Source organism: Alligator sinensis, unplaced genomic scaffold, assembly GCF_000455745.1.
Source record: "Alligator sinensis unplaced genomic scaffold, ASM45574v1 scaffold210_2, whole genome shotgun sequence".
NCBI classification, from domain to species: Eukaryota; Metazoa; Chordata; order Crocodylia; family Alligatoridae; genus Alligator; species Alligator sinensis.
In genome coordinates this window covers 2368264-2390556 of record NW_005841946.1, presented here as the reverse complement: position 1 = coordinate 2390556, position 22293 = coordinate 2368264, and the positions used below count along the sequence as shown (strand labels likewise).

General features: G+C 49.1%; 1 protein-coding gene across 1 annotated transcript in view; it reads left to right on the top strand.

Annotated features, from left to right (window-relative positions):
- Positions 1–3405: 3405 nt before the first annotated feature.
- IGDCC3 (immunoglobulin superfamily DCC subclass member 3) overlaps positions 3406–22293 on the top strand; it is a 166399-nt gene continuing 147511 nt past the window's right edge. Inside the window, exons 1-2 of the mRNA XM_025199553.1 lie at positions 3406–3478; positions 13653–13958. Of these exons, the coding sequence (XP_025055338.1) occupies positions 3406–3478; positions 13653–13958 (379 nt within the window). The remainder of the gene's footprint in view (positions 3479–13652; positions 13959–22293) is intronic.

Below are 22293 nucleotides of genomic sequence, written 5' to 3'. Positions count from 1 at the left end.
CCCCGCTTTCTCGTTGCTTTGCTCCGTCTCCGTCAGGGGACGAAGCCCCGGCGGTGTTGGACTTTCGTGGTGGCCACCGAGCGCCAAGTCTCGCTGCGCCGGTCCCGGGTGCGAAGAGCGGGAAAGGTGGGCGCGGGGGTCGGGATCCGCCTGCGGGGAAGTTGGGAGGCAAGCGGCCCGCTACGTCCAACCTAGCCGGACCACGCGTTCGTGCACAGCCTTGGCTGGGGTTCAGATGAACGCACACACACCCAGCAACACCCCCCATCGGACTGCCGCTGAACTACAAAAACATCAAAGGGATTTTCCCCTGGACCCGCCGACCCCCATCAACTCTAAAACCGCGATTTTCCCCCCCGACTGGAGGCTCTTCGAGGACCAAATCAGTGCGGGTGGGGGAGGAACAGCCAGGGAAGGAAAAAGGTCTTCTCTGGCCCAGGTGGGACTACGGATGGACTTCTCTCCCCCCGGCTTTATTTAAGACTATCGGGCTGGGTTGGAAAGGGCTTCGCCCCTCGAAGAGGGAATTGGGTCGCTGTGGGCGCAGGTGCCCGTTACGCAAAGCCGTCGGGAAATCGGGGAGTTGCGTCTGGCTGCCCGGTTCGTAGCGGGCGTGCGCCGAACTCTTGGAAAACAGAAAAACACCGAGGAGCTGAACGTAAGGAGGCAGGTCTCCTCGCTGTCGCTCTGCTGTGATTCCTGGATAGATCATAGTGTGATTGAAGTCATGTCTCTTTTTTGGGCGGGGAGGGCACAGGTTATTGAAAGTTGATCTTCATAAATTGAGCTGTCCCCTAATTCATCATCTAGGGATCCGCTTAGATTTTGTGGCGCTGTCCTACCCCGCCTCTCCACACTGTGAAGTAGGGGATCTGACTTTTTGGTGTGCTGTATTGGTTCTTCTTGAGAAGGCTTTGCAGCAATTTAAAAAGTTTTTTTTCTCCCCTCCCTGTCTCGCTGATCCCCTCTTCCTCACTTTGGATGCAGTTAACGGCGAGGTGCAAGTTTCTGTGCCCCATTTAATTTAATAAGGGACTCCGTGTGCGTGTCCATCGGGGACCGAACGGAAACCTGCTTCGCTGAGAGCAAAGCTGGGACTCGAGGGCCCTGCCTGCCCGGGTACTGTGTCTCGGTGGGTGTCGTTTTTCTCGGAACGGTTGCTCTCTCCATTACATAATGCTGGAGATCCATCCTCATGCGTGCGCGTTGTTTTTTTCTTTTCAAACTTTCCAAAATTAGGGCACGGTGCCTCTTAAATAAACCAAGTGAAAGCTGACCTGCCTGGATGCTCAGTTCATTGGAGCTGGGTGCAGAAACACGACGGTATTTCCTTTTTCTTAATTTCCTGGAGCTCTTTGTTTGGCGTGATGGACAGCTTTTGTCTGTTATTGCTGAGCCCTACATTCAAAGACAGGCACAGGATATGAGAGGCACCCAGGCTCTGCTCAGTAACAGCCTTGGAATTAAATATTGTCATTTATATTTAAGTAGGCTTAACTTCTAAATTAGTGAAGCTATAAGCTTTCACTAATTCCTTTTCTACATGGCTTTAGGTTTTTTTAATGTGGAAAAGGATTGGTTTTTCCTAAATTGGTGTAATACCCTGTCTTTTCTCTTAAAATACATACAGGCTATCTGGTATCATTTCCCTAATAAAACTCAAAGACGATGTATGAAATTCAAACCTGTGTTCTGCCTTTGTTTCTTTTGGGGAGTTCAGCCTGAGAATTTGGTTAAGTACCAAGAGTTGATCGGTTTTCATTTACGATTGGCACTGCACGGTTAATAAAACAACAGCCAGGCTCATCTAGCAGCAGCGAAGTTGCACGTGAGATCGGAGAGCGCGGGGTGTGCGCATATCGACCCGATATATGGATACCTAACCACGCGTGCACGTGTTTCCCAGCACCGATGCCTCAGGGGCGCTTATTCTGGCTCAAGTTGTTACTTAAGCTGCCACAGCACCTAAAAGCCAGGCAAGGCAGCAGCTTGTTGTGCTGGACGCTGTACATGTGTAAGGAAAATGACAGTCCCTTCCCCAAGCAGTGCCATGGTAATACACACACAGAAAGTCGGTACTCAGGCCTGATGATTTCTCTCTACCATTCTGAACACCCCACAGATCCTGCTGGAGCCTGGTAGGACTTGGGCATATGTAACGAAAGCAGATTTGGACCCAAGATCTCTCTTATAAACCCGATTCCTCCCCCTCTCTCACTAGACCTGTACCATTCCCGCCCCCCCCAGGCTTTACTGGTAAATGTGATGTAAACAAGAGCAGCTCTGGGCCCTCCGGCGGTAACGCTTGCTGGACAGCAGCAAAGACACTGTCTGCTACTTTATGCATAAAAATGAAAAACGCTCTTTTTCCCTCCCTCTTCTACCTGACTTGATTTCTCTGCCTCCCTCCTTTGTTCCTGGGATCTTCCCCTCTTGCCTTCTTCTTAGGGCATGTTAAGTGCACTGCACAGACGCCAGGCTGCACCAGCCCCTTCACAGCTGCGCTCTGCAAATACTTCCGAAGCGGTCCCATCCAGCGTGTGGTGTTTTTTTTTTTTATCCCAGCCCCCCATGCCGTCCCTTCCCCACTGCCCAAAAGTAACTTCTTTGTCTGGTGTGTTGAGATCAAGAGAGCCTGGCTTTATCACCATGGTGCAGCATTAAGATTCAAAGGCTGGCTCCCTGCTCCTATTGAAGTCAGTGGGAGCTTTCTCACTGACTTTGCTGGGAGCAGAATGGGGCCCCAAACGTGTGGTTTCTGTGTGAGAAGCGGCATGTTAGCACAGCTCCATGCTGAGACTGCTTCCCAGCTCCTGACTTTCTCCTGTTGAAAGTGGAGAGCTAATTCTGCATTGATTAGAGAGCACGCCACACATTTCATTTTGCAGATTGTCACTGCCTTAGCCCAGAAGACGTTTTCTTTTTATTTCTTCATCTCATGCTTGGGTGACTGAGTTTCTGCCCCGTGGTATCATCCTTTTATTCGACCTGACAAAGCAATCCGGAGAAGCTTGTTGCAGATGAAGAGCTTAAATCTAAACGAGCCTAAATCCAAATATTGGGAAAGGAGGAAGAGTCGATTGAGGTTGCTTTGAAATCACTAAAGCATTTGAACTTTTACTGGAGCTTTTTAGTTTTACAGAGTTTACAAACTAATAAATTATGGAGCAGGGCTCATGAAAACCTACCCAGTCATTTTATCCAAAAGAATATGTAACGTTTTGGTTTTTGCAGGAAAATAAAAATAATTGTTTACACGTGTTCAGGAGTCCTTGGCAAGCATATAAACCTGATGGTTAAGGAGGTGAACATGTCAATAATTGCACTTTAAAAGAAGAGAGGCAAGTGGGCTGACAGCTTGAAGAAAGCGCATAGCCTGCCCGTCTGGGGCTGCTGTTAGATCAGATGTCGCTGTTCCATCGCAACCTCCGCTCCATGGAGCCGAGTCACTTAACAATCCAGACCTACTCCAGCTTTGGTAATTTAAAACCGGAGTTTCATAGCAGAGGAAAGGATTCGTTTCAGTTTTGCTCATTGTTTTCACGAAGCTAATCGTAAGACAAAGGGCCGGACTTTGTTTTTTCCTCCCCCCCCCGCTTTAAACCAGTGCTTTTGCCAAAGGGATCTTGGCTGCTCTGAGCCAAGAGTGAGGATGAAAGCAGAGAGTGCCGCTTTTTCGGAAACTCTAGCATGTGGCCCACTGAACAGATGGCCCCTGATGGGGACCTGTTACTGATCCTGTGCTCTCCAGTACTTTACTGCTTCTCAGTATAACGGAGCACCTGATTTATCTCCATTCATTTTCAGGTGTGGAGTGGGATGTGATGAGGCAAAGGGAATTGGAGGGCGTGGAAGAGGCTAGTGCAGCCTGCCCCGGAAATGATATGAATATCTAAAGGTGCTCCCCTCCCAGAGACCTTGCCTTAGCTCACCTTCCCCAGCCTCCAGCCTTGTCTGTAGCATAGGCAGCATTCATTAGCTGTTGAGTTCAGGATGCAGGGAGACCTTGGGTGCTGGCTTTAGATGTCACAGGCTGTCAGGCAAGAGCAGGACCTTTGAGGCCTGTTAGTCCCCGGTAAGGATTCCTCTCTGTTCCTTCTGGCTTGCCCCTGTTGCTCAGACCTCATGCAAACTGCGATATGGTCCTCCTCTTTGTGGATGGTCCCAATTTTCATTCCCTGTGTGAAGCACCACATACCTGGGATGTTGTGCATAGAGGATGTGGGGCTCTCCACTGTAGGTGGCACTTGCTGGGTCCATGCTGGAGAAGCCCAAGAAAGAAGTGACCCACCACTGAGACCCCAGAATTATTGCCAATGCAAAGTGCTGATGAGTTTAGGTGCCCGTGCTGGGCAGTTCCTGTCTACAGTTAAGCTAGGAGGTATGACCACCTCCTCTGGCAGCCAGTGAGGAAGGTTCCCTTTTCATAGATGTTCGACTGGGCTCAGATGCAGGCTTGCGACGACCCTTGTGTTTTTGGAGAGGAAGGAAATGCCAACCTACCACGTAGTGCTATTGACTTTGCTGTGTTTGGAAGGCAAGGAGCCCCTCTCTTCTGGGCCCTTTCCTCAAGGATAGAGGAGGGGAACAAGGTGAAGACTGGGGAGAGGTCAAAATCAAGATAAAAAATTGGCTTGAAGGAAGAATGGGGGCCAAGGAGAGAAAAAGGATAAAAAGCAAAAAAAAAAAAAAAAAAAAAAAAGATAGACATAATACAATAAAAAGATGGCTTGATCCTAAAGTGAGGTTGGTTGTTTCCAGGTGCGGGGTAAAGCAAGGGAGTGTTACCCCTTTAAATGGTTTGGGAGCCTTCTGGCGGCCCTTGCAGTGTTTCATGTTTCAGGAGCAGCTGTATGGCTGCAGCAAGGCCTTCAGGTTTGCGCAATACGGTGGTTGGGTGGCAAGAGTGCCGTGTGCTTTCTCCACATTTTCTGCTGTTAAGTGCAGAATATGCAAGTGATGGAGACAAGCTGGGGTCACAGCAGCCTCTGGAACAGGGACTCTTCTGGCCAATATAGCTGGCCCAGCAGCACTGATGAGCGTAAAATAGGATAGAGGATGTTCCCAGATATGGAGGAGGAGAAGGGTGGACCTTCCCTTCACCCACTCTGCTTTGGAAGCAGTAGACAACTTGCTTTCTGAGAGGTTGATGAGTGTGGTTGTATTTTAAAGGGCTTGGGAGTCTTTGCTTCCTTTGAAGCATTCAGTTGTTGGGAGTAGGTGGGTGTATTCCATTCATTAACCTATGAATGAAGGGCGGGGGGTTCTCAAAGACCTGTGTCTAAAGGAGTTAGATGGAAGTTACAGGTCAAAGTTTTATGGGCAGAATCATAGCAAGTTACAGAGTGCAAGTTGGAGTGGATGCTGCTGTGCACGGGGCCATTTCCCTGTGCACTGTTAGAGCAGCCTTGGGGTGCATCTGATTGCTCTGGGCTGCATTGCACACCGCAGGAGGAGCTGCTGTGTTGGGCAGGTCAGTTCTCACTTTACCTTTGTCTGCCTTGTCTGTTTAGGCTGCATTTCACTGGGGCAGGAGGTTGGGCACCTGCAGAGCACCCAGGATAATAGGACTCTGCTCTTGTTGAGTCCTGAGACAGGTACCTTAGCCCTGGATCATCATCCTTCCAGTGCAGACTCCCGATGGCTGCAGCTATTTTTTCACAGAACTTTGGTGTCCTGAATGCTTCCTCCCTATTCTTCACCTGTAGCTGTATTTCATGTTTGCTGGCTGGAAATGGTCCAGATAACAACTGGACATTCATTTGGGGGCAGTCTCTTGCAGGGGAGCCTGGTCCTTCATCCCACACTCCCTCCATACTTGGGTAGAATCTGTATTGACCTCAGTAGCAGCTCTGTCTGCGTTAGGAGTGTGTGGGCTTACTTTATTGCTTTGCTACCCTTGGCTTATGCAGGGGCAATTCCTGGAGATATGTCTGTGCATGTTGGGAGTAGCCACTGCCAGGTCCCATATTTTCAGTAAGACATTTGGTCAGTCCTTCCAGTCCCACGGGGTTTGCACTGTGTTGTGGAAGTGCTGCCTGGTTGCTGTAAGTTGTTCAGAGATTTGGCCTGGAGAATTCCTGTTGTGCGGTATGGGTAGCTCCTCCTCTAGCGAGCAGTGGAAGAAGGGGCAGGGTGAGGCCTGGAGGACCTGAGATGGACTGGGCCACCTTTCATCACTTGGCTCTGCTACTGACTTCCTGTGTGACCTTGGGCAAGTAACTGAATCTGAGCCTCATTGTCTTTATCTGTGGAATGGGAATAATGCTAATACTTGCTTTGTCTTGTTTAGAATATAAATTCTTCAGGGGAGGGATGATTTCTCACTATGTATTTGCACAGGGCCCAGAACTACAGGGCCCTGCTGTGAGATGTGGCTTGGATGAGTTCCAGGAATAATAATAATAATAATAATAATATTAATAGGTGTAAAATAAGCCATTTTAATTGGAGCTTTTTTGAAAGCAGGATTGGGGGGTTGGGGGTGGAGAACCCAAAAACAATGTTTACTAAGTGGCAAGAGAAAAATCAGTGGAAGAAAAAGTTCTTTTGAAGCTTCCAAAAGGAATCACAAACAGCGTTCAACCACAGCAACAAAATAAAACTCTAAAAAAATAAAAAAAATAAAGGCACTTCAAGGTGTTTTAGGCTTTTTATTAATTCAGAACTCTCTCCTGCTCTCTACACTACGTAAATCTGGGAGTTCAAAAGCACTGGTAATAATTGGTTTCTCTCAGCATGCCTTGTGGCGTGATCAATATATGAGGAGTTGGGTTTGTTTTTTGTTCAGTAGTCATACACACTGTCACAGATCATATTGTTCAGGAAGATGTTAACTGTTTCTCAAAGGGGGACTTGCAGAATGAGCACTCCAGTCATTTTCTCTTGGCCTTTGTGTCAGTGCTAATAATACTTTTTTTTCTCCCCTGGTAATAGGAGGTAAAGCAATTTTCCCCTTTACAGATTCCAGAGCACAGACAGTTGGAGTTACGACAAGCATTTGTTTAATTGGCTAAACAACACCCAGTCCCTTTGACGAATAAGTCAAGCTGGCTGCCGGGGAGAAATTGAGAAATGTTTTCTATCCTGCACGCAGTGACTGCAAAACACACGCTAGATCGAGGAGTCGTTGTCATAAATCCCTCCTTTGCAGGACTTTGGCTGGGATGAGCTCAAGTGTGATACTCAGCACGGATTGGACAGGTGTGTTAGGACTTGCCATTAGACTTGTCTAATGAATGTGTGAGCCTGAATAATAGCCTCCCCTCCCTCCCCCCCAATTAATTAACCAGTTTTATAGATTGCCTTTGATTAGAAAATGAGGTTTATTTTCCCCCTTGCATTGAATGGACGTCTCAAGGGCAGCTAGAGCAGTGGTTCTCAACCAGGGTCCCCCAGCACCCCGGGGTCCCTCAGACTCCTTTCAGGGGTCCTGCAGGTTGCCACACAGTGTTAGTAGCAGGTGTGCAAATATGATGGACAAGATGAACCCAGAGATTTCAAGTAGGAAACCATAGTGTTAAAAACAACCTGCCCTGTTGTGGTTTTTCTGAGTTTGTTGCAAAAGAAGAATCGCTTTAGTATTTTTCCGTAGCCCAAAAAAGAGTGAAAACGAAGAGCTGACATTTTCTGAGAGGGCCTCGAGTCCAATGAGGGGCATCTTGAGTCTAAAAAGGGTGAGAAACTCTGCGACAGATTTTACATTTCCCCCCCTCTTAAATTACCTCCTTGCTGCACATCTACCTTCTTTTCCCGTGCGTCCATGCTGACCTCTACAGTAAACCCTCCTTTGTCCCATGGGGGACATTCCAGCGCGAACATCATCCTTCCAGGGCTCTTGAGTGTCCTGGCGAAAACTTGAGCTCAAAGTTTGGAATTTGCCTTCCGGATCTGGAGCCTGATAAGGGAGGTCTCTGAGGACCAGCCCCAAAGTCTTTGTAAATCTGTGCCTTCATGCAAGGGACATGCAAGTAATCCCACAGACATCCTCAAAAACTTGAATTTCCAGCATGTCTCAAGACAGGTGGACTTCAGAGGATTGTCAGAGACAAAGCAAGGGCTTTCAGGGTCCCTTGCTCTCAGGGGCATCTCTCCCCCATAGGTGCCTCGGCCAAGCATACGTTAGATCAGGCTGTCGGCAGCCAGAGCATACTGCCCTTGAGTGACCATAGGACTACTCAGGAAATAAAGTATCCCTGAACGCTTGCAGGGGAGAGCACAGCCCTGTCCCTTGTGGATCCTGATTGCTTATATAAGTAAGCAAGGCAGGGCCTTGGATCTTTTGCCCTTTATTGAGGCAAAATGTCCACACACTCAGAACCAAAGGACTGAAAGGGTTCTCCTGGGCCATCATGCCTAATAACCCTTAGTCGCCCAAGGGGCTCTGTTGCATTGGCTTTGAGAACCAAGCAGAATTAGGCCGTCTTCCATAGATGCTTTGGCTGGGTGAAAGCCAGTCCCTCCAGCTTTTGAGCCATGCTAGTACTGCCACATTCCACAAAGACCCTGTGCCTGTCTTCACAAGGGGTGCTACTGGGCTTTGCGCTGCACATCTGCTCAGGGGCTGAAGGAGCAAGACTCTTTCTCCTTACACCCTGGAGTATGCAGGAGCCTAACTCTGTACTTCAGCTGCTTATCCAAGTGCCTCCCCAACTTGTTAATTTATGGGGCATCAGCAGTTTTCAACACGTGCACTGCGCGGATCCCATGAGGCCGTGCAGCGTGGTCCATAGATAACAGCAGGCTGTCTTGCCTCTCTTCTCTGCTGGAAGCTTGAGGTTAAGTAGCCTCTGCAAGAGTCTGTTGGTCCCTGGTGTCTGTGGTTGGTACCACCAGAGAGAGGTCAGAGCTATCCCCATTTTATAAAGAGGGGACTGTGGCCAGGGGAATGGGGGTGCTTCAAATGAGAATGTAGTGCTTAGGTTCCTTTGGAAACCCACAAAGTGCTGCAATAGGCTTTTGAAATATCTGGCCTAGCTGGGGGTATGTAGGAACCTTGTGCCAGAGCAGAGAGTCCCAGGCTGGCACTCTAACCACTCTTATCATCCATCTTCCAACAAGCAGCTGGTATGTCTGCCATTTCTTGGGGTTGGTAGAGAGCTACGCTGACCTTGAAGTGCCAGGCAGCACAGATAAAACAGAGCAGATTCCATGGCTGCTAGGACAAATCTGCCTGTAAAGCAAGGAGGAATTGGGGTGGGGTGGAGGTGTCTGGAGGTTGTGTCCTACCCTGGGGTGCCTCCAGCCTGGCATGGAGCAGGAGACAGTAGCCCGAGCCAGCTCTTGCCTAAGAGCAACAGGTTTAATCAGGAGCCCCATCCATCTTCCTGCTCAAGCAGCCTTAGAACGAAGATCCGGGCAGAATGTTTATGGAGGTAAACATGATTATTCCCAATCACAGCCTCTAATGATGGTTATTATAATGACAGCCATTGTGGGGAAGGGTATGTAATTATGTTGATTCTTCTCTTTATTGTACATATAATAATAAGCTATTTTATGCCAGAATAAAGGGGGGATATGGGGAATTTATTTCATTAGGTTTTTTTTTTTCCCCAGTGATTGCCTCTTGGGTCAAACACTGCGATCTTTACTCAGGCCAGATTCCCACTAAACTCAGTGGGGAAGCTGAATGAGTAAGAGTCTGTATTATTACTATTCTTTTTTAAAATGATAGAACAGCTTACCAGCTGCTGCAGAGATTGGGGTCTCAGTCTCTGCAGAGATTGTGTTCGATGCTGTTTCGATGACGGCCCCCTCTAGAAAAATGCAGAGCATTCCTCCAGTTCCTGACTTTTCACGGCAACTTAATTGATGGTTTGTGCTGGCTGTACTTTAACCCCGGGGCTGTCTCATAAACAGAAGTTGGAGAGGCCGATAGATCACCGCAGTGGATGAGGAGAGCCTGACATTTTAAGACGCTTAATGGGTTAATAAAATGGTGGAAAAAACCATGGGTCACTTTAGGTGCCTGCTGCTAAATGGAGTCTGCCTGTTTTGTGTGCATGCTCATACCTCTACAGCAGCACCTTTGACCTGCTGCGCAGCAACCCCGCGCCTTTGTCTGCTCTGTCCATCTGCCTCTTCTCGAGTTACACCCCGTGCTTATCCCCCGTAATCTAATTTGAGCTGCTGTAGAAAGGGGTGAGAGGTTTAAAAAAGGAGAGAGAGAGAAGCAGATGCACCAGGGCTTGCAAAGTAGAAAGGACAGGCATTTTATTTAGAGATAGGACCTTTCTGTCATCTTTCCGTATTTGTTTTTAAGGAGCAGAAAAAAAGACATAAAAAGGGCTGTGCACTGCATGCTGTGAGGAGTGCAACAGGCTCCTGTTCTGGGTTAGACCATTGCAGTGGATACAGGGTAAGATGTGGCTGGGTTTCCATGCAAGCTCTCCACCAGGGTCTAGTTCTATTAACCAGTGCTCAGGAAGGACCAGTCCCCTCGGAGCCTGCGGGTGAGAGGAAGAGCTACTTTAGGATCAGGCCATAAGTGTCCAGTGCTCCAAAAGGATTCTCTCTCCATATTAGACCTACCCAGTGGAGCTCTGTTTGGTTCACAAATGCACGTACAAAGCTGCTGTGAACTCCATCCAGCCATCTGATGGCAGAATTTCAAATTCCTGCAGCACTTTATACGATGGATTTGGGAATCTGTTGAGTGGGTCAGCCATTTTAATAATGAAACCCCCTTTTTGGATTATTCCAAGGAGTGAGAACTGCTGCCCATGAGGACTTGGTAGTGTATTTCCTATTTGCTAAGAGGTTAGACAGTGGATTTATGAAGGATGGTTTGGACAGGGATGATCCTGCCTCAGGCAGGGGGTTGGACTAGATGACCCGTGGAGGGCCCTTCCAGCCCCACTTTTCTCTGATTCTGTGATTACTTCTGGAGTTCATTGCCATTCGGGATGATTGGGAGCTCCCTGGGTACCAAGCAGAGCTGGCCTTGGGGATGGATGGGCGACCGCCCAGGGTGCTGCAGTCAGGCACGTGCGCACACATGAGTGAGCAGCCTGTGCTCGCAGCAGCGCTATCCCCCTGCCCTGGCCAATCCCTGCTCCAGGCAGAAGAAGTGGTGCCCAGCCCAGCCTGCCCCCTGCCTCCAGCCACTGCCCAGGAGGAGCCAGGCTGGGCACTGTTGGGGGCGGGGGTGGCACCAATATACACGTTCACCCCAGGTGCTGTTTTTCCTAAGGTCGGCTCTCGTACCATGCTAGCAGCTGGCCTGTGTATCTTTATCCAACTGAACAAAATTGCCCTCTCCCTTCATTTTCCTATTATCTGTTCTGTAGCCAGGAGGAAACTAATTGAGTGCATAGGGCCTGGTGGATTACAGTGACTCGATGCCGTGGTGGTGCGCTTCTTTCTGACAAGTGAATGCTCCATGTTCTCATAGACTGAGCCAGCTGGGCTGACATCTTCACAGCTGGTTGGGCTAATGGTTTGTGCTTGACCTGGGGTAGATGATTAGGTGTTCCCCTGCTTTATGTAGGGGTTGGAGCCAGTGGTTGCCATCACTGGTTCTATAGCACTAGCTAGAGAGGATGGTAAGTGGGAAGTCACCAATGAAGTTGACTTGGTCGCTACTCTGATATCTATGAGCGTGACTGTAGGGTCATGTTTGGGTCCAGGGATTTCACGGCAGTGGTCCTGCTAGATCATGGAGGCTGAACATGCCTCTTCATCCTAGATGCTGCCCTTCCTGGGCAGAGCTGAGGCTTATGAGCGAGGACCTATAGCTGCTGCTGCCTCTTTTTCCTGCTTCCTTGCGAGTCAGTGGGAGTTTTGCTCATGGTTTCGGTGGGGGCTGGGTTTAGTGCGTTCTGTGCTTTGCTGACTCTGCCTGTTCAGGATGTTGCTGATTAAATGCTGGCCCGGTTGATTAATATCACTGGAAACCTGTCCCATGCTTCCAGGATTTGAGGAATGGAGATTGATCATTCATGATGGTGACAGGCCACAGAAAACGGTCCTGTCTGTGCTTCCTGGCGGCATTATACTAGATCACACCGCATCCTCTTTCCTTCCCTTGCACTAGAGGAACTGCAGGCAGATCTGAAGGGAGCCAGTTACCAAAGAAATGTTACCTAGATCTGGTCTAATTTTTCAGTGACTTTTGTCATTTAATTTGTAATGCGAGGCTGCATGGAGCTATTATTCAAGCAGTCCATAGAGTCCCCTGCATGGTCGCCACTAAAAGCCACGAGAACTCCTTTTCACAACAGATGGAGCAAGAAGGGAGTTGAATGAGCAAGATGGGGAAGTTTTCCCCCACTTGGCACATGGATGGGCTCCAGTTGTGTTACAAACACAGCTTAGGAAGGGCTGTTCTGGTCCATGAATCCTAGAAATGGCAGATAGAAGAGACACTGTTGATCTTGTCCTTTCCTGGGAATACAGGATTGTTCTTGACTTCACCTCTAATTGTGTCTGAAGGCATGTCCAAAATGTAGGCTCTCATGGCACCCTTGGGGAGAGTTCCTGACATTTAGCTTATTTCTGTTCTTTTTCTCAGTGCCCTGGACCTATCCCTCCTCTCCACCACTTTACTAGATTCTTTCCCATCCAGGCATTCACACCCTTCACATTTTCACACCTTCCTTGGTCACCTTTTTCATTTCAGGTCAGCTGATAAACTTTTATTTTAGGCTAATCTTTAAATTGCAGGCCTATTCCCACCTTCCCTTCAAGTCTATAATCAAAGCCACCTTGCAAATTATACCCTAAAAAAGGTGTGCTGGACTAAATGAAGCAGAAAATACAAAGGATGCAGTGTTTAGACGTTCTGTTGGCAAAGGGGAAAAATTAGTATGTATCTATATGGTGCGAAGCCTGGGTTGGCCTATTGTTAGAGTAAATTGTACATTAACTGATCTTCCGTAGACATCGTTTAGCATAATTGGCTTTCACAAGGCCCTTTGTGTTTCTGCTCTGTAAGGCTGCGAGTTAACATTGCTGTGCTTAACTTGCTCTTCATTAAGAATTTAATAGCAGCATCACTTGACTGCTGTGACATGAAGCAGACCGATGCAACACATTGGCACATGCGCTAGGTGGTAACAGCACTCAGCCTCCCCCTCTGCAGAACAAGGGGCTTCCACTCCTAAGATCCTAGAAGTAATACAGCCCAAAGCAGGGGCATGTGACCCAGCCAGGCCGGGTCATGAGCAAGCCACAGTGGGGTAGCATGGCCATTTCTTTATGGCTAGAGGAGAGAGGAGGAGATATGTCTTGGCAGAGGAGGAGAACAGTTGCTGCCAACTATCTGGGCAATGCCCACTGGGTATGAATGGCCTGTTCCCTGGTGGCAGTTGCAGAGTGGCTGAGGTTTCCCAAGCCTTATCAGACAGCAGATTCCCATCTGTTTCAATGCCTTGAGGGAGCTGTGTCTGGTTGTGTCCTGTGGGCCGTTCCTTGCTGACTCCAGTAGCCATTCACTTAGCCATCCGTCCATCCCTGTCCTCTTCCCTCCTCCTTCAGGGGCCATGAGGTGAACGAGCCTTTATGACCCAGGAGACACCAGTGCCTGAGTGAGGCGCTCGCACACCGATGAGTCCATCTGCTTGTTGGGCCCCGGTGTTGCTGAAACCTTAGCCAGGGAGCCCCAGAGAGATGAATCACTGACTTCCTTGGCACCTCTCTTTGCCTTCCAGATTTCGGTCTTTCCACGGAGCTGGCCTTTGTTGTGGAGCCCAGCGATGACATAGCCGTCCAAGAGAAGCCCCTGATACTCTACTGCCAGGTGGAAGGAATCCAGCCCATCGCCATCACGTGGAGGAAGAACGGGGCGATGGTTGTGGACAGTGAGAACACCTTCATGCTGGCCAACGGGTCGCTCTACGTCTCCCACTTCCAGAAGCTCCGGGGGGATGGCTCGTCTGACGAGGGAGAGTACGACTGCATGGCTCAGAACCGCTACGGCCTGGTGGTTAGCCGGAAGGCCAGGATTCAGGCAGCAAGTAAGTGTTGGGCTTGGCCTGTCTGGGTGTCTGTGCCCTGGCAGAGCTGGGGGATCAGTATGAGGGGTCTTTGACTGGCTGTGTTCAAGTGTGTGCATGAGTTCTGCCAGCTGGCTGGAGGCATAGCCAATGGTCTACCAAGAGCTGAGGGCCACAAATCAGGGGGAGGTACCTGGGGCTCAGGCAGGTTGGAGAGCCAGCGTGCATCAGGACTGGGTTGTTGATTTTTGCATGTGCCTGCCCTTGCAACTCTGTCCCTGAAGAGCTGATGGGTTTTTAGAGCTTAAATTTACTCTCCACCCGTGAAATCTGGGAGGGGTTTAGCTGGAGCTGGGAGGTGTGACCAGGGTGAATCCAGCCCAGCCTCCCTGCTTTTGAGAACCTGCACAGCAATGTGACTCATTGAATCATAGAAAATGAGGGTTGGGAGGGACCTCAGGAGATCACATCTAATTCAGCCCCCTGTTCAAAGCAGGACCAGCCCCAGCTAGATCATCCCAGCCAAGGTTTTGTCTTACCTGGGCCTTAAATACCCCCAAGGTGGAGATTCCACATCTAAAGATGGAGACTCATCTTACAGCTCTTCTCTGTGGGGGTGGGAAGAAAGTTGCAGACTTGCGTGCAAGGTGGCTGCCCTTGTGTGGACACTTGGCTGGGTGGGGAGGGAGGATGGAGTGAGAGAGAGAGGAGTGTGGAGCAGAGGCGGCAATCTAATATTCAGAGGAATGGTGCTTAAATGAAAGGGAAGCTAATCGACCCTTTCTTGGGAGGAGAAAAATACAGAGACCTCACAGTAGCAAATCCCCTGTCCCGAAGGAGTGCGTTGCATTAAGTCACACGGAGGCTATTCCATCATTCCCGGCCCCTCTGTGCCATGGTCTGAAGCCGCACTGACTCTCCACCCTGCTTGGGACGGCTCAGGCAGCGGCACTTCCCCATCCCCCGGCAAAGTCCTGGTGAAGGTCACAGTTTCTGTCTTTCATTTGGTTATTGAAGGCAGGTAATGGGGAGGCCGTGAGTCTTATTTACTCTGCAGTGTATTGTTGCCTTTGGGGGCAAAGCTAACAACACAAGACAGATGGTCTGTTGTGGGAGCTGGCGGGAGAAAAATGGAAATGTCAAAGAGTGAATGAAATTTCAAAAAAAAAAAAATAAGAACGGAGGAAAATAAATGATGGAGCAGGCCCTGGGACAGTGATTCTGTGTCCTGTTGCAGTGCTCTGAACAGATCGCGGTTATCCCACGGCGTTGAGAACCGCTGCCCTTGTTGCTCGTTTTTTCCTGAGTGCCGTGGTTTTAATTGTCTGTCTGGTTGTGATTTTGAGGTCTGCCCTAGCCCCGGTAGCAGCTAACGACATCTGGAGCAGTGTATGTATCTGTGGTTTGCACAGAATGGGGGGAGGGCATGTTTTTTTGGCTGCAGATTGCCTGCATGCCACCCAGGGGGGCATGTGGAGTTCAGCTAGGTGCCATTGAAATATACAGCATGGCTTGGCCCAGTCCTGGGGACGAGGACGTGAAGTGGGCAGGGGGCACTGCCAGGTGCTGGCCCCGTAGGGAAAAAAATAGAGCTATTGAAAGAGACCCACAGCCCCTTTGGAGAGATGATGATTTCTTTCAAACCACATCCATTGTGTTTGTGAACACCTTTGGCATCTACTAAGGGACAGGGTGAGAGCGCCAGGCAGCATGCCTCAGAAGGTCCACAGTTGGCCCTGCTGCCCCTGAAACACTGATCGTTGAAATCCTTTCCTCCCTTCTGGGCAGTGGAATTGGGTGGCTGGCAGCCCTGAGAAGGGACTCTGCCCTGCTTGTATATAACAATCCCTGAAAGCTTGGGATGGCTGCTGAAAACCCAGCTTTTCCGTAAGCAATGCCATTATTCAAGAATCACAGAGTTTGGGCCTATGCCAGAGGAGCAGCTGGATCTTTAACTCGTCAAGTCTCCCGGTGATAAACCTTAGAGCACTTTTGGTGAGTAGTTTTGTCATTTATGAGCTGGGAGGTGGCTGACATGCAAGCAGAGCCTCAGATTGCTCGGATCTGCAAACAGGAGACGTGAGAGCCAGAGGGATCACCTGTGGGATAGCAGATCATTGCTGAACAGTGCTGCTCAGTTCCCATGTCCCCCCAAGTAGCATCTCCTTTTGCAATCATATTTCAACGTAAATCGCAATGGAAACTAATTGCTTTGAAGCTCCTTCAGGCTGTCGTCTGGCGTTGGGCACGGCTCTCTCACGCTTCTTTGCCATATGCCACAAAGCCACATGCAGAATACTCTGTCTTCCACCTGCCTCGCGCAGCAGTTTCCTGACGCTTAACAGGAACCATTTGCCCAGGATTGCCCTGCAGAGGGCTGACAACATGGGCACAGTAAAAATCACAGGCTCTTGTACTCTACTGTTCAGTGTGTATGATGTGTTCCCTGGTGAGCTGGATTTACAGAGGAGAAAGTCTAGAGGTGCCAGCTAAGGGGCTTAAGTTTTCTGCTCTCATTGTAGAGGCCCAGGGTTCAGTCCTCTCTGGAAACCGCAGTGACAGCTGTTCTCCCCAGCCCTGTTCTGCCACTGGAGAGATCAAGGGGGAAAGACTCTCTGACTGCTAGTGGAGGCCAAGTGTGTTCTGGCTCTTCTCTCATTAAGGACATTGGGAAGCACCTGCAGACATCAGTGGGTGCAGGGGCCTGTCCTGGGCCTGGTGGCGATTTATTGCCTTGTGGCTCGGTGCCTCGGTTCTTTTGGAACCCAGGTCAGCGGAAACACCCCAACCATCTGACAGCTTGATAATCAATGATAACGTTTGCCAGTGGACCAAAACCGGAACTTTGTTTGGAGCTGTGGGGAATCCAAATCCCCCGGTTTGGGCATGCTGGCACCTCCTTGGTGAAGGTGAGTTACAGACTGGAGAGAACTTCTTTCCAGGTGTGGTCGAAACATGGACAAACCCTCTGAGCTGCAGTAGTGCGTGAGGGCTGAAGGTGAGTCTGGGGGCCAGTAGGTGTGGCCTGCGGTATATGTGCTGGGCCCCAAAGATCTTTGTCTATACACAGGAAACAGAAACAAGGGCAAGTGAAAAGGATTGTTACCCCCTTCCCTGCTTTGTAGCTGGATGAGCTCTGGCACAGAAAGATGAGGTGACTCTCCCAAGGTGGGAGATCTGAACCCTGATACACTGAGTCCTACCACAAGACCCCTTCTCATAGCAGGTTGGACATTGCTGGGCCATCTTTTCCACTGGACTCCCATAGCGGCAGCCTCATGGATCATTTTTTGGGCAATGATTTTGCTCGTGGGTCCTGATTGCAGAGAGGGAAGGTCATGTGGTTGGTGCTGTACAGACGCGAAGCAAAAACACTTCCTGCTCATGCTCAGAGGGGTTGGTAATATCAGCCTTCAGTCAGCTTCCCCACATCATGCACCAAGCACAGAAATGGCTTCTCCCTGCCTGGTGGTGGGGGCTCTGAATCTTGTGAGCTTTGAGTCCGTCGGCCTGAGTGCAAGCAGGCAGCATGTTCCTTTAAGGCTGAAAATGTGTATTTTATCCACCCCTCTCCCCACCTCCCTGATGAAATAGAGTAAATAATGTCTTAGGGGCTAAATCCCAGTCCCCCTGCAGATCTGCCCTTCACTCTGATGCTGACATGTGAACAAAAAAGTGAGAGAGAAATAAAAACCTTTCACAAACAAAAATCATGAAAGTTGATCAAGGCCGCACTGCTGAGAAGTAAAAGGAATCTGACAAAGCGGAGCCCCTAGAGAGCTCTACTATACTTTTCACGGGGTTCAACGGAATGCCGTTAGTCTCATATCATCATTACAGACCCTGGCTTTGTATTATTGCTTGGAATATAATCTTCTCAGCTCCGTGGAATGTACATGTTTGCATTCAGGAAATGTTGCCGGATATCATATTTTTATGTTTCAAATTTTCTTCCAGGCACTGGTGGTGGGTAAAATTTGACTGTAAGAATACCCTGGTCAGGGATGACGTATATATAACACAGGGTCCTCAGTGCTCAACTGCTTGGGAGCAGCTCCTTTGAGGTTCTTGACGTTGGATTTGGAGGCTGCTGGGCAGATGGACAAGGTCTAGAGACCTGGGTGACACAGTAATTTGCATGTGCTGCTATGCCTTAATGCTGAGAAAAGGGGCTTTCGCATAAAATGGGAATGAGGAACCCTGAATTGGCTAGGGATCCTAACCCCAGTGCTCACATCGACTAGTCCTGCAGTCTGGGCCCAGCCATTTCAACTCTCCACCTCAGTTTCTCTGTCTGTTAAATGGAGCAGAATAGTGCTTTTTTGCCTACCTCTGGGGGGTGGAGTGATTGGTTTTCCTCAGTTAAAAGTGTAAGAGGGAGGCTATGCATTGTCATCAAAACCCCAGGCTATATGTTACTCCACAGAGGACAGAAACTGGCTTCTTCTTCTCACAGGGCTTTTCAGAGCACAAGTTAAAATGCCTGTGTACAGTATTTTTGTACTGTACACTAGTTTTGAATAAGTACAAGCATCCGTGAAGTACATGTATGATTAAACTAAATGCAAGCCTTTGATGCTTCTGTCCTACTAACATATTTCCTGGGGTGTCTTCATCTGGGACCTTTTCAGCTGCCTTTTTGGTGTTTGTTCAAACCCATGCAACAGCGTTGAAAGGTCATAGTGTGCAATATGTTCTTTCACAATCCGATTAGGTTATTGATTACAGATATTTTCCCCTATAACAACAGTTTTATAATTTATTTTTGTATGGCTCCCAGTTGTCTTAATTAAAAATCATTCCATGGTTATATGCTTCTTCAGAGGCATGGAGCATGGACAATATTTAAATGCTTCTCGGTGGATCTCTCTCTCTGGCTTTCATAGATCCATGGCCAGCATGGGGAAAGGGAGATCCTTGTTTAGACATGCTGGCATAGAACAGCATTAAAGATCTTTAATTTGTCCTCGGAAAAGCTGCTTCAAGGTGCTTAGATCCTGCCTGTTATTGTTCCTTTCATGCTAAATCTCCTTTCCTCCTCCAAGTCTTCAGATGTGGGGTTTAAAAACAGCTGCATCTTTCTGTGTGTGGGCCTGGTTTGGGAGGCTGGAGGCTTGCTCCAAAATGGATCCGCGGGGTGACCTTGAAGCAGTCACGTCCCCTCTCTGGGCCTGTTCCTCTAACTGTGCTCAGTAGAAGTGGGCAGCTCCTTTGCAACAGGTTGGACATTTGCAATGTCTTTGGGATCAGAGATCTAGGGAGGACAGTTCCTTATACTCATGAGTTACTATTGTTAATGATCATGACAGGGGATGGTTTTGCGTGTTGTGTCCCTGCTTTTATGCTTGGTAAAGCCACGTGAGAGGCCAGATGGAGCTCATACAGCAACTGAGGGGCAAATCCTATCCCAGGCAACAAATTCCTCCCCACTTCCCACTTGTTCCAGGGAAAGAGCAGCTTCCCTTGGATACACAAATACGTGGGCTAGTGGAGCAAGGCCTATTCCTACCCACCTGCCCGCGCAGGTAAGAACAGAATGACAGTTAGGTTGGACTTTGAGGGGTCACCCAGTGCAACCCCAAGCGGGTCTAAGGGGTGGGTGGCCACAGTGGAGCCCTCCCTGCTGGGTAGCCTTGGTCGTACAGCCCTGTCCCATCCAGATGCAGACAGTGGTGCATGGAACAGGATCAAGTTGTATTTCCACTCTGTTACACATGTGCTGTGCTGGCTGGGGCTTTCCTGCTTTCAGTGCCCTGCGGAAGAGCCTGATAGCCCTATGACATATAGCATAGCTGCAGCCCTAGCTTCCGCCCCGTTTTGTTTGCCAAGGGCTTGCCTGTGGGCCAGCATGTTGTTTCTCAGCATTCCCAGCCTTTTTCTTTTTTTGCCAGCACCATCATTTAATGGAGGTGCCCTGTGTGATCATAAATCACAGCCCAGCTCATGCGATAGGACCCATTGATTATATCACTCGATAACAAGCAGTTTCTGCTAATTGGAAACCACCATCCAACTGGGTCTCGGGTCAGGCGCCACACGTACCCAGCCTGATGCTAGCAATTTTCATGGTGTGAGCTGATGGTATTAAAAGAGAGGGAGAGTGTGCAAAGGACGGTGCATGGCTTAATGCTGGGTGGGTTTCCTGACAGCGCTGGCTCTGCTGTTGTGGGGAGTTGGGCACTGAGATCCCGGCTTGCAGGGCATGTGGTTGCCCATGGTCTACGGTGCAGATGGACCTGTGTTGCCATCTAGCTTGAGCCGCCCTCCAGATACCCTGTTACTCCCTTATTTCGGCAGACGTTTCCCCCTTCTGTTCTCCCCACCCCCAGCCCCTTTCTTCCATCCCACTGTGCCTGTGTGTACTTAGCACTTACCCTGCTGGCAGGAGGTGAGGATTGATAGCCTGGGCAAGGCAGATGTTACGTATGTTCTCAGCATTGATTTCTCAGAGCTGTTACAGACAACAGCAGCAGCTTCTCTCCCCAGGCCCTGAGGCTCCCGCTCAAAAGTGCCAGTCTCTTTGACCTCCAGGGCAAGGGGCTCAAGGTCATTTGCAAAAAAAGGCCTGGTGTTCACACATGCCTGCGAGTTGTTCTGCCCGCTAAGCTACACGTGGCTGCAGAAGGACTTGGGGAGGGTTTTTTTATTTAAAGCAGCCACGTTCTTATGCTGGCGGCCTCCCTGCCTCGCCTGCATTCAGTGCCGTTAACCTGCAAAACTCCCTTGGAGTTGTGGGGTGGTAGAAGAGCCGCTGAACCCAGATAATGGGAGCATTTATGGGAGTGCAGAGACAAGAAGGAAGTTTAAAAGGATTAAGGAGAGACAAAGGGAGCTGATTATTGTATGGGTCACAATACAAGGCATGAGAATGAGATCACAAAGGGATGTAATTACAAAAGAAGGCCGTGCCGGAGGGATCAGCCTGGGATTAGAGTGGGAAATGTTTTTACACAGTTTTGTTCCACTTATTATGAAGTTAGCGTTTGAAATGAAGGTTTAAATAAGGTGGCGCCAACATTGTCCACAAGGTATTTCCTGGGCGATGCCAGCATGGGGATGCCACTTTCAAACGCTTCTGCAGATTTTGCAGTCACCACGTGCACAGTCCGCCTGGTTTTCCTTGTGTGTGAGACGCAGGCTGGAGGTACTACGGTAGGGGCTCTGGTTAGTGGCAAATTTGAGGTCCAGTGTGTGGTGATCACTAGGTTCAGTAAACACAGGGAGACGTGAATGAACTGAACTAAACAACACATTTTAGTTGTGGAGCAGTAAGCAAGCCTCTGCGGACCCTTTGCGTGGCTCTCTCGAACTCCTAGCTCAGCGATTCTCAACCAGGGTGCCATCAGATCCCTTGAAGGGTCCCGGGAGGTGTGAGTGGGGTGTTAGTAGATAAGCAGCTAAACTAAGCATATAAGTGTGGGCTCAGGTTTCTCCCTGCCTGGCTGATCTCCCATCCTCACTGCTGGGCCCCTCTGCAAGGAAGTAAGCGCTGTGATCTATCAATTCATTTTTGGAATTGGGTGCCACTCAATTCACAAACACTGTGGAAGATACCTTGGGTCCAAAACAGTTGAGAACCACTGTCCTAGCTGTTCTCTGAGGGCCCATCTCATAATTCCCAACTCCCTCGGTCTCCTGTTAGGGAGCATCTCTAATTATAACTTCGGTCACTACAAAGTTGACATATTTTGCAAAATGAAAGTTGGGTCCCTTTTGTAGTGATACTTTTTGGTGTGCTGCAATGTTTGCATGGGGCAAAAGTGCATTTTTTTTTCTTTAAAAATAAAAGGGGGAGCATGTCTGACATTACTCCAGCCACTTTCAGGCTTGAGGCTGAGCTGGACGCATGCTTGCAGTGCAGGGCTTTTCCTGGGAACAGATGGCTTGCATACAGTTGGCATTTGTTGTGCTTTTGCGTGGTAAATTTTCCTCGCACCCTCAAACAAAATGTTGTGCTGCAAATCATTTGCTGCTTAGTCAGCTTTGCCCTGAAATACAAGCATCTTTAACACACCCTGAGCAGAAGAACTGCTGGGATGCTCTCTATGCTCCTTTGACAAATCTCGTAGCTCTGAGCGCTGTTTATCACAGCAAACTGTCCTTCTTTGTGGTCTTGGTAAATGTAGAACAGACTGTACCGGCTGCAGCTCCATGTCTTTAAAGAAAACAGATGTTCTGACTGGAGTTAAAAAAAAAAAAAAAAGCAGAAAGTTTTGGGTGTCCTGGAAATCTCTTGTGACAAAAGAAAACCGTAGGAGAACCCTTCCAAACTTCAGACTGTACAAGAAAAATTGGACATATGGCTGGGGATTTTAGTTGATTTGGGGACCAGAAGAGACAGGCACTCATTCCCCCC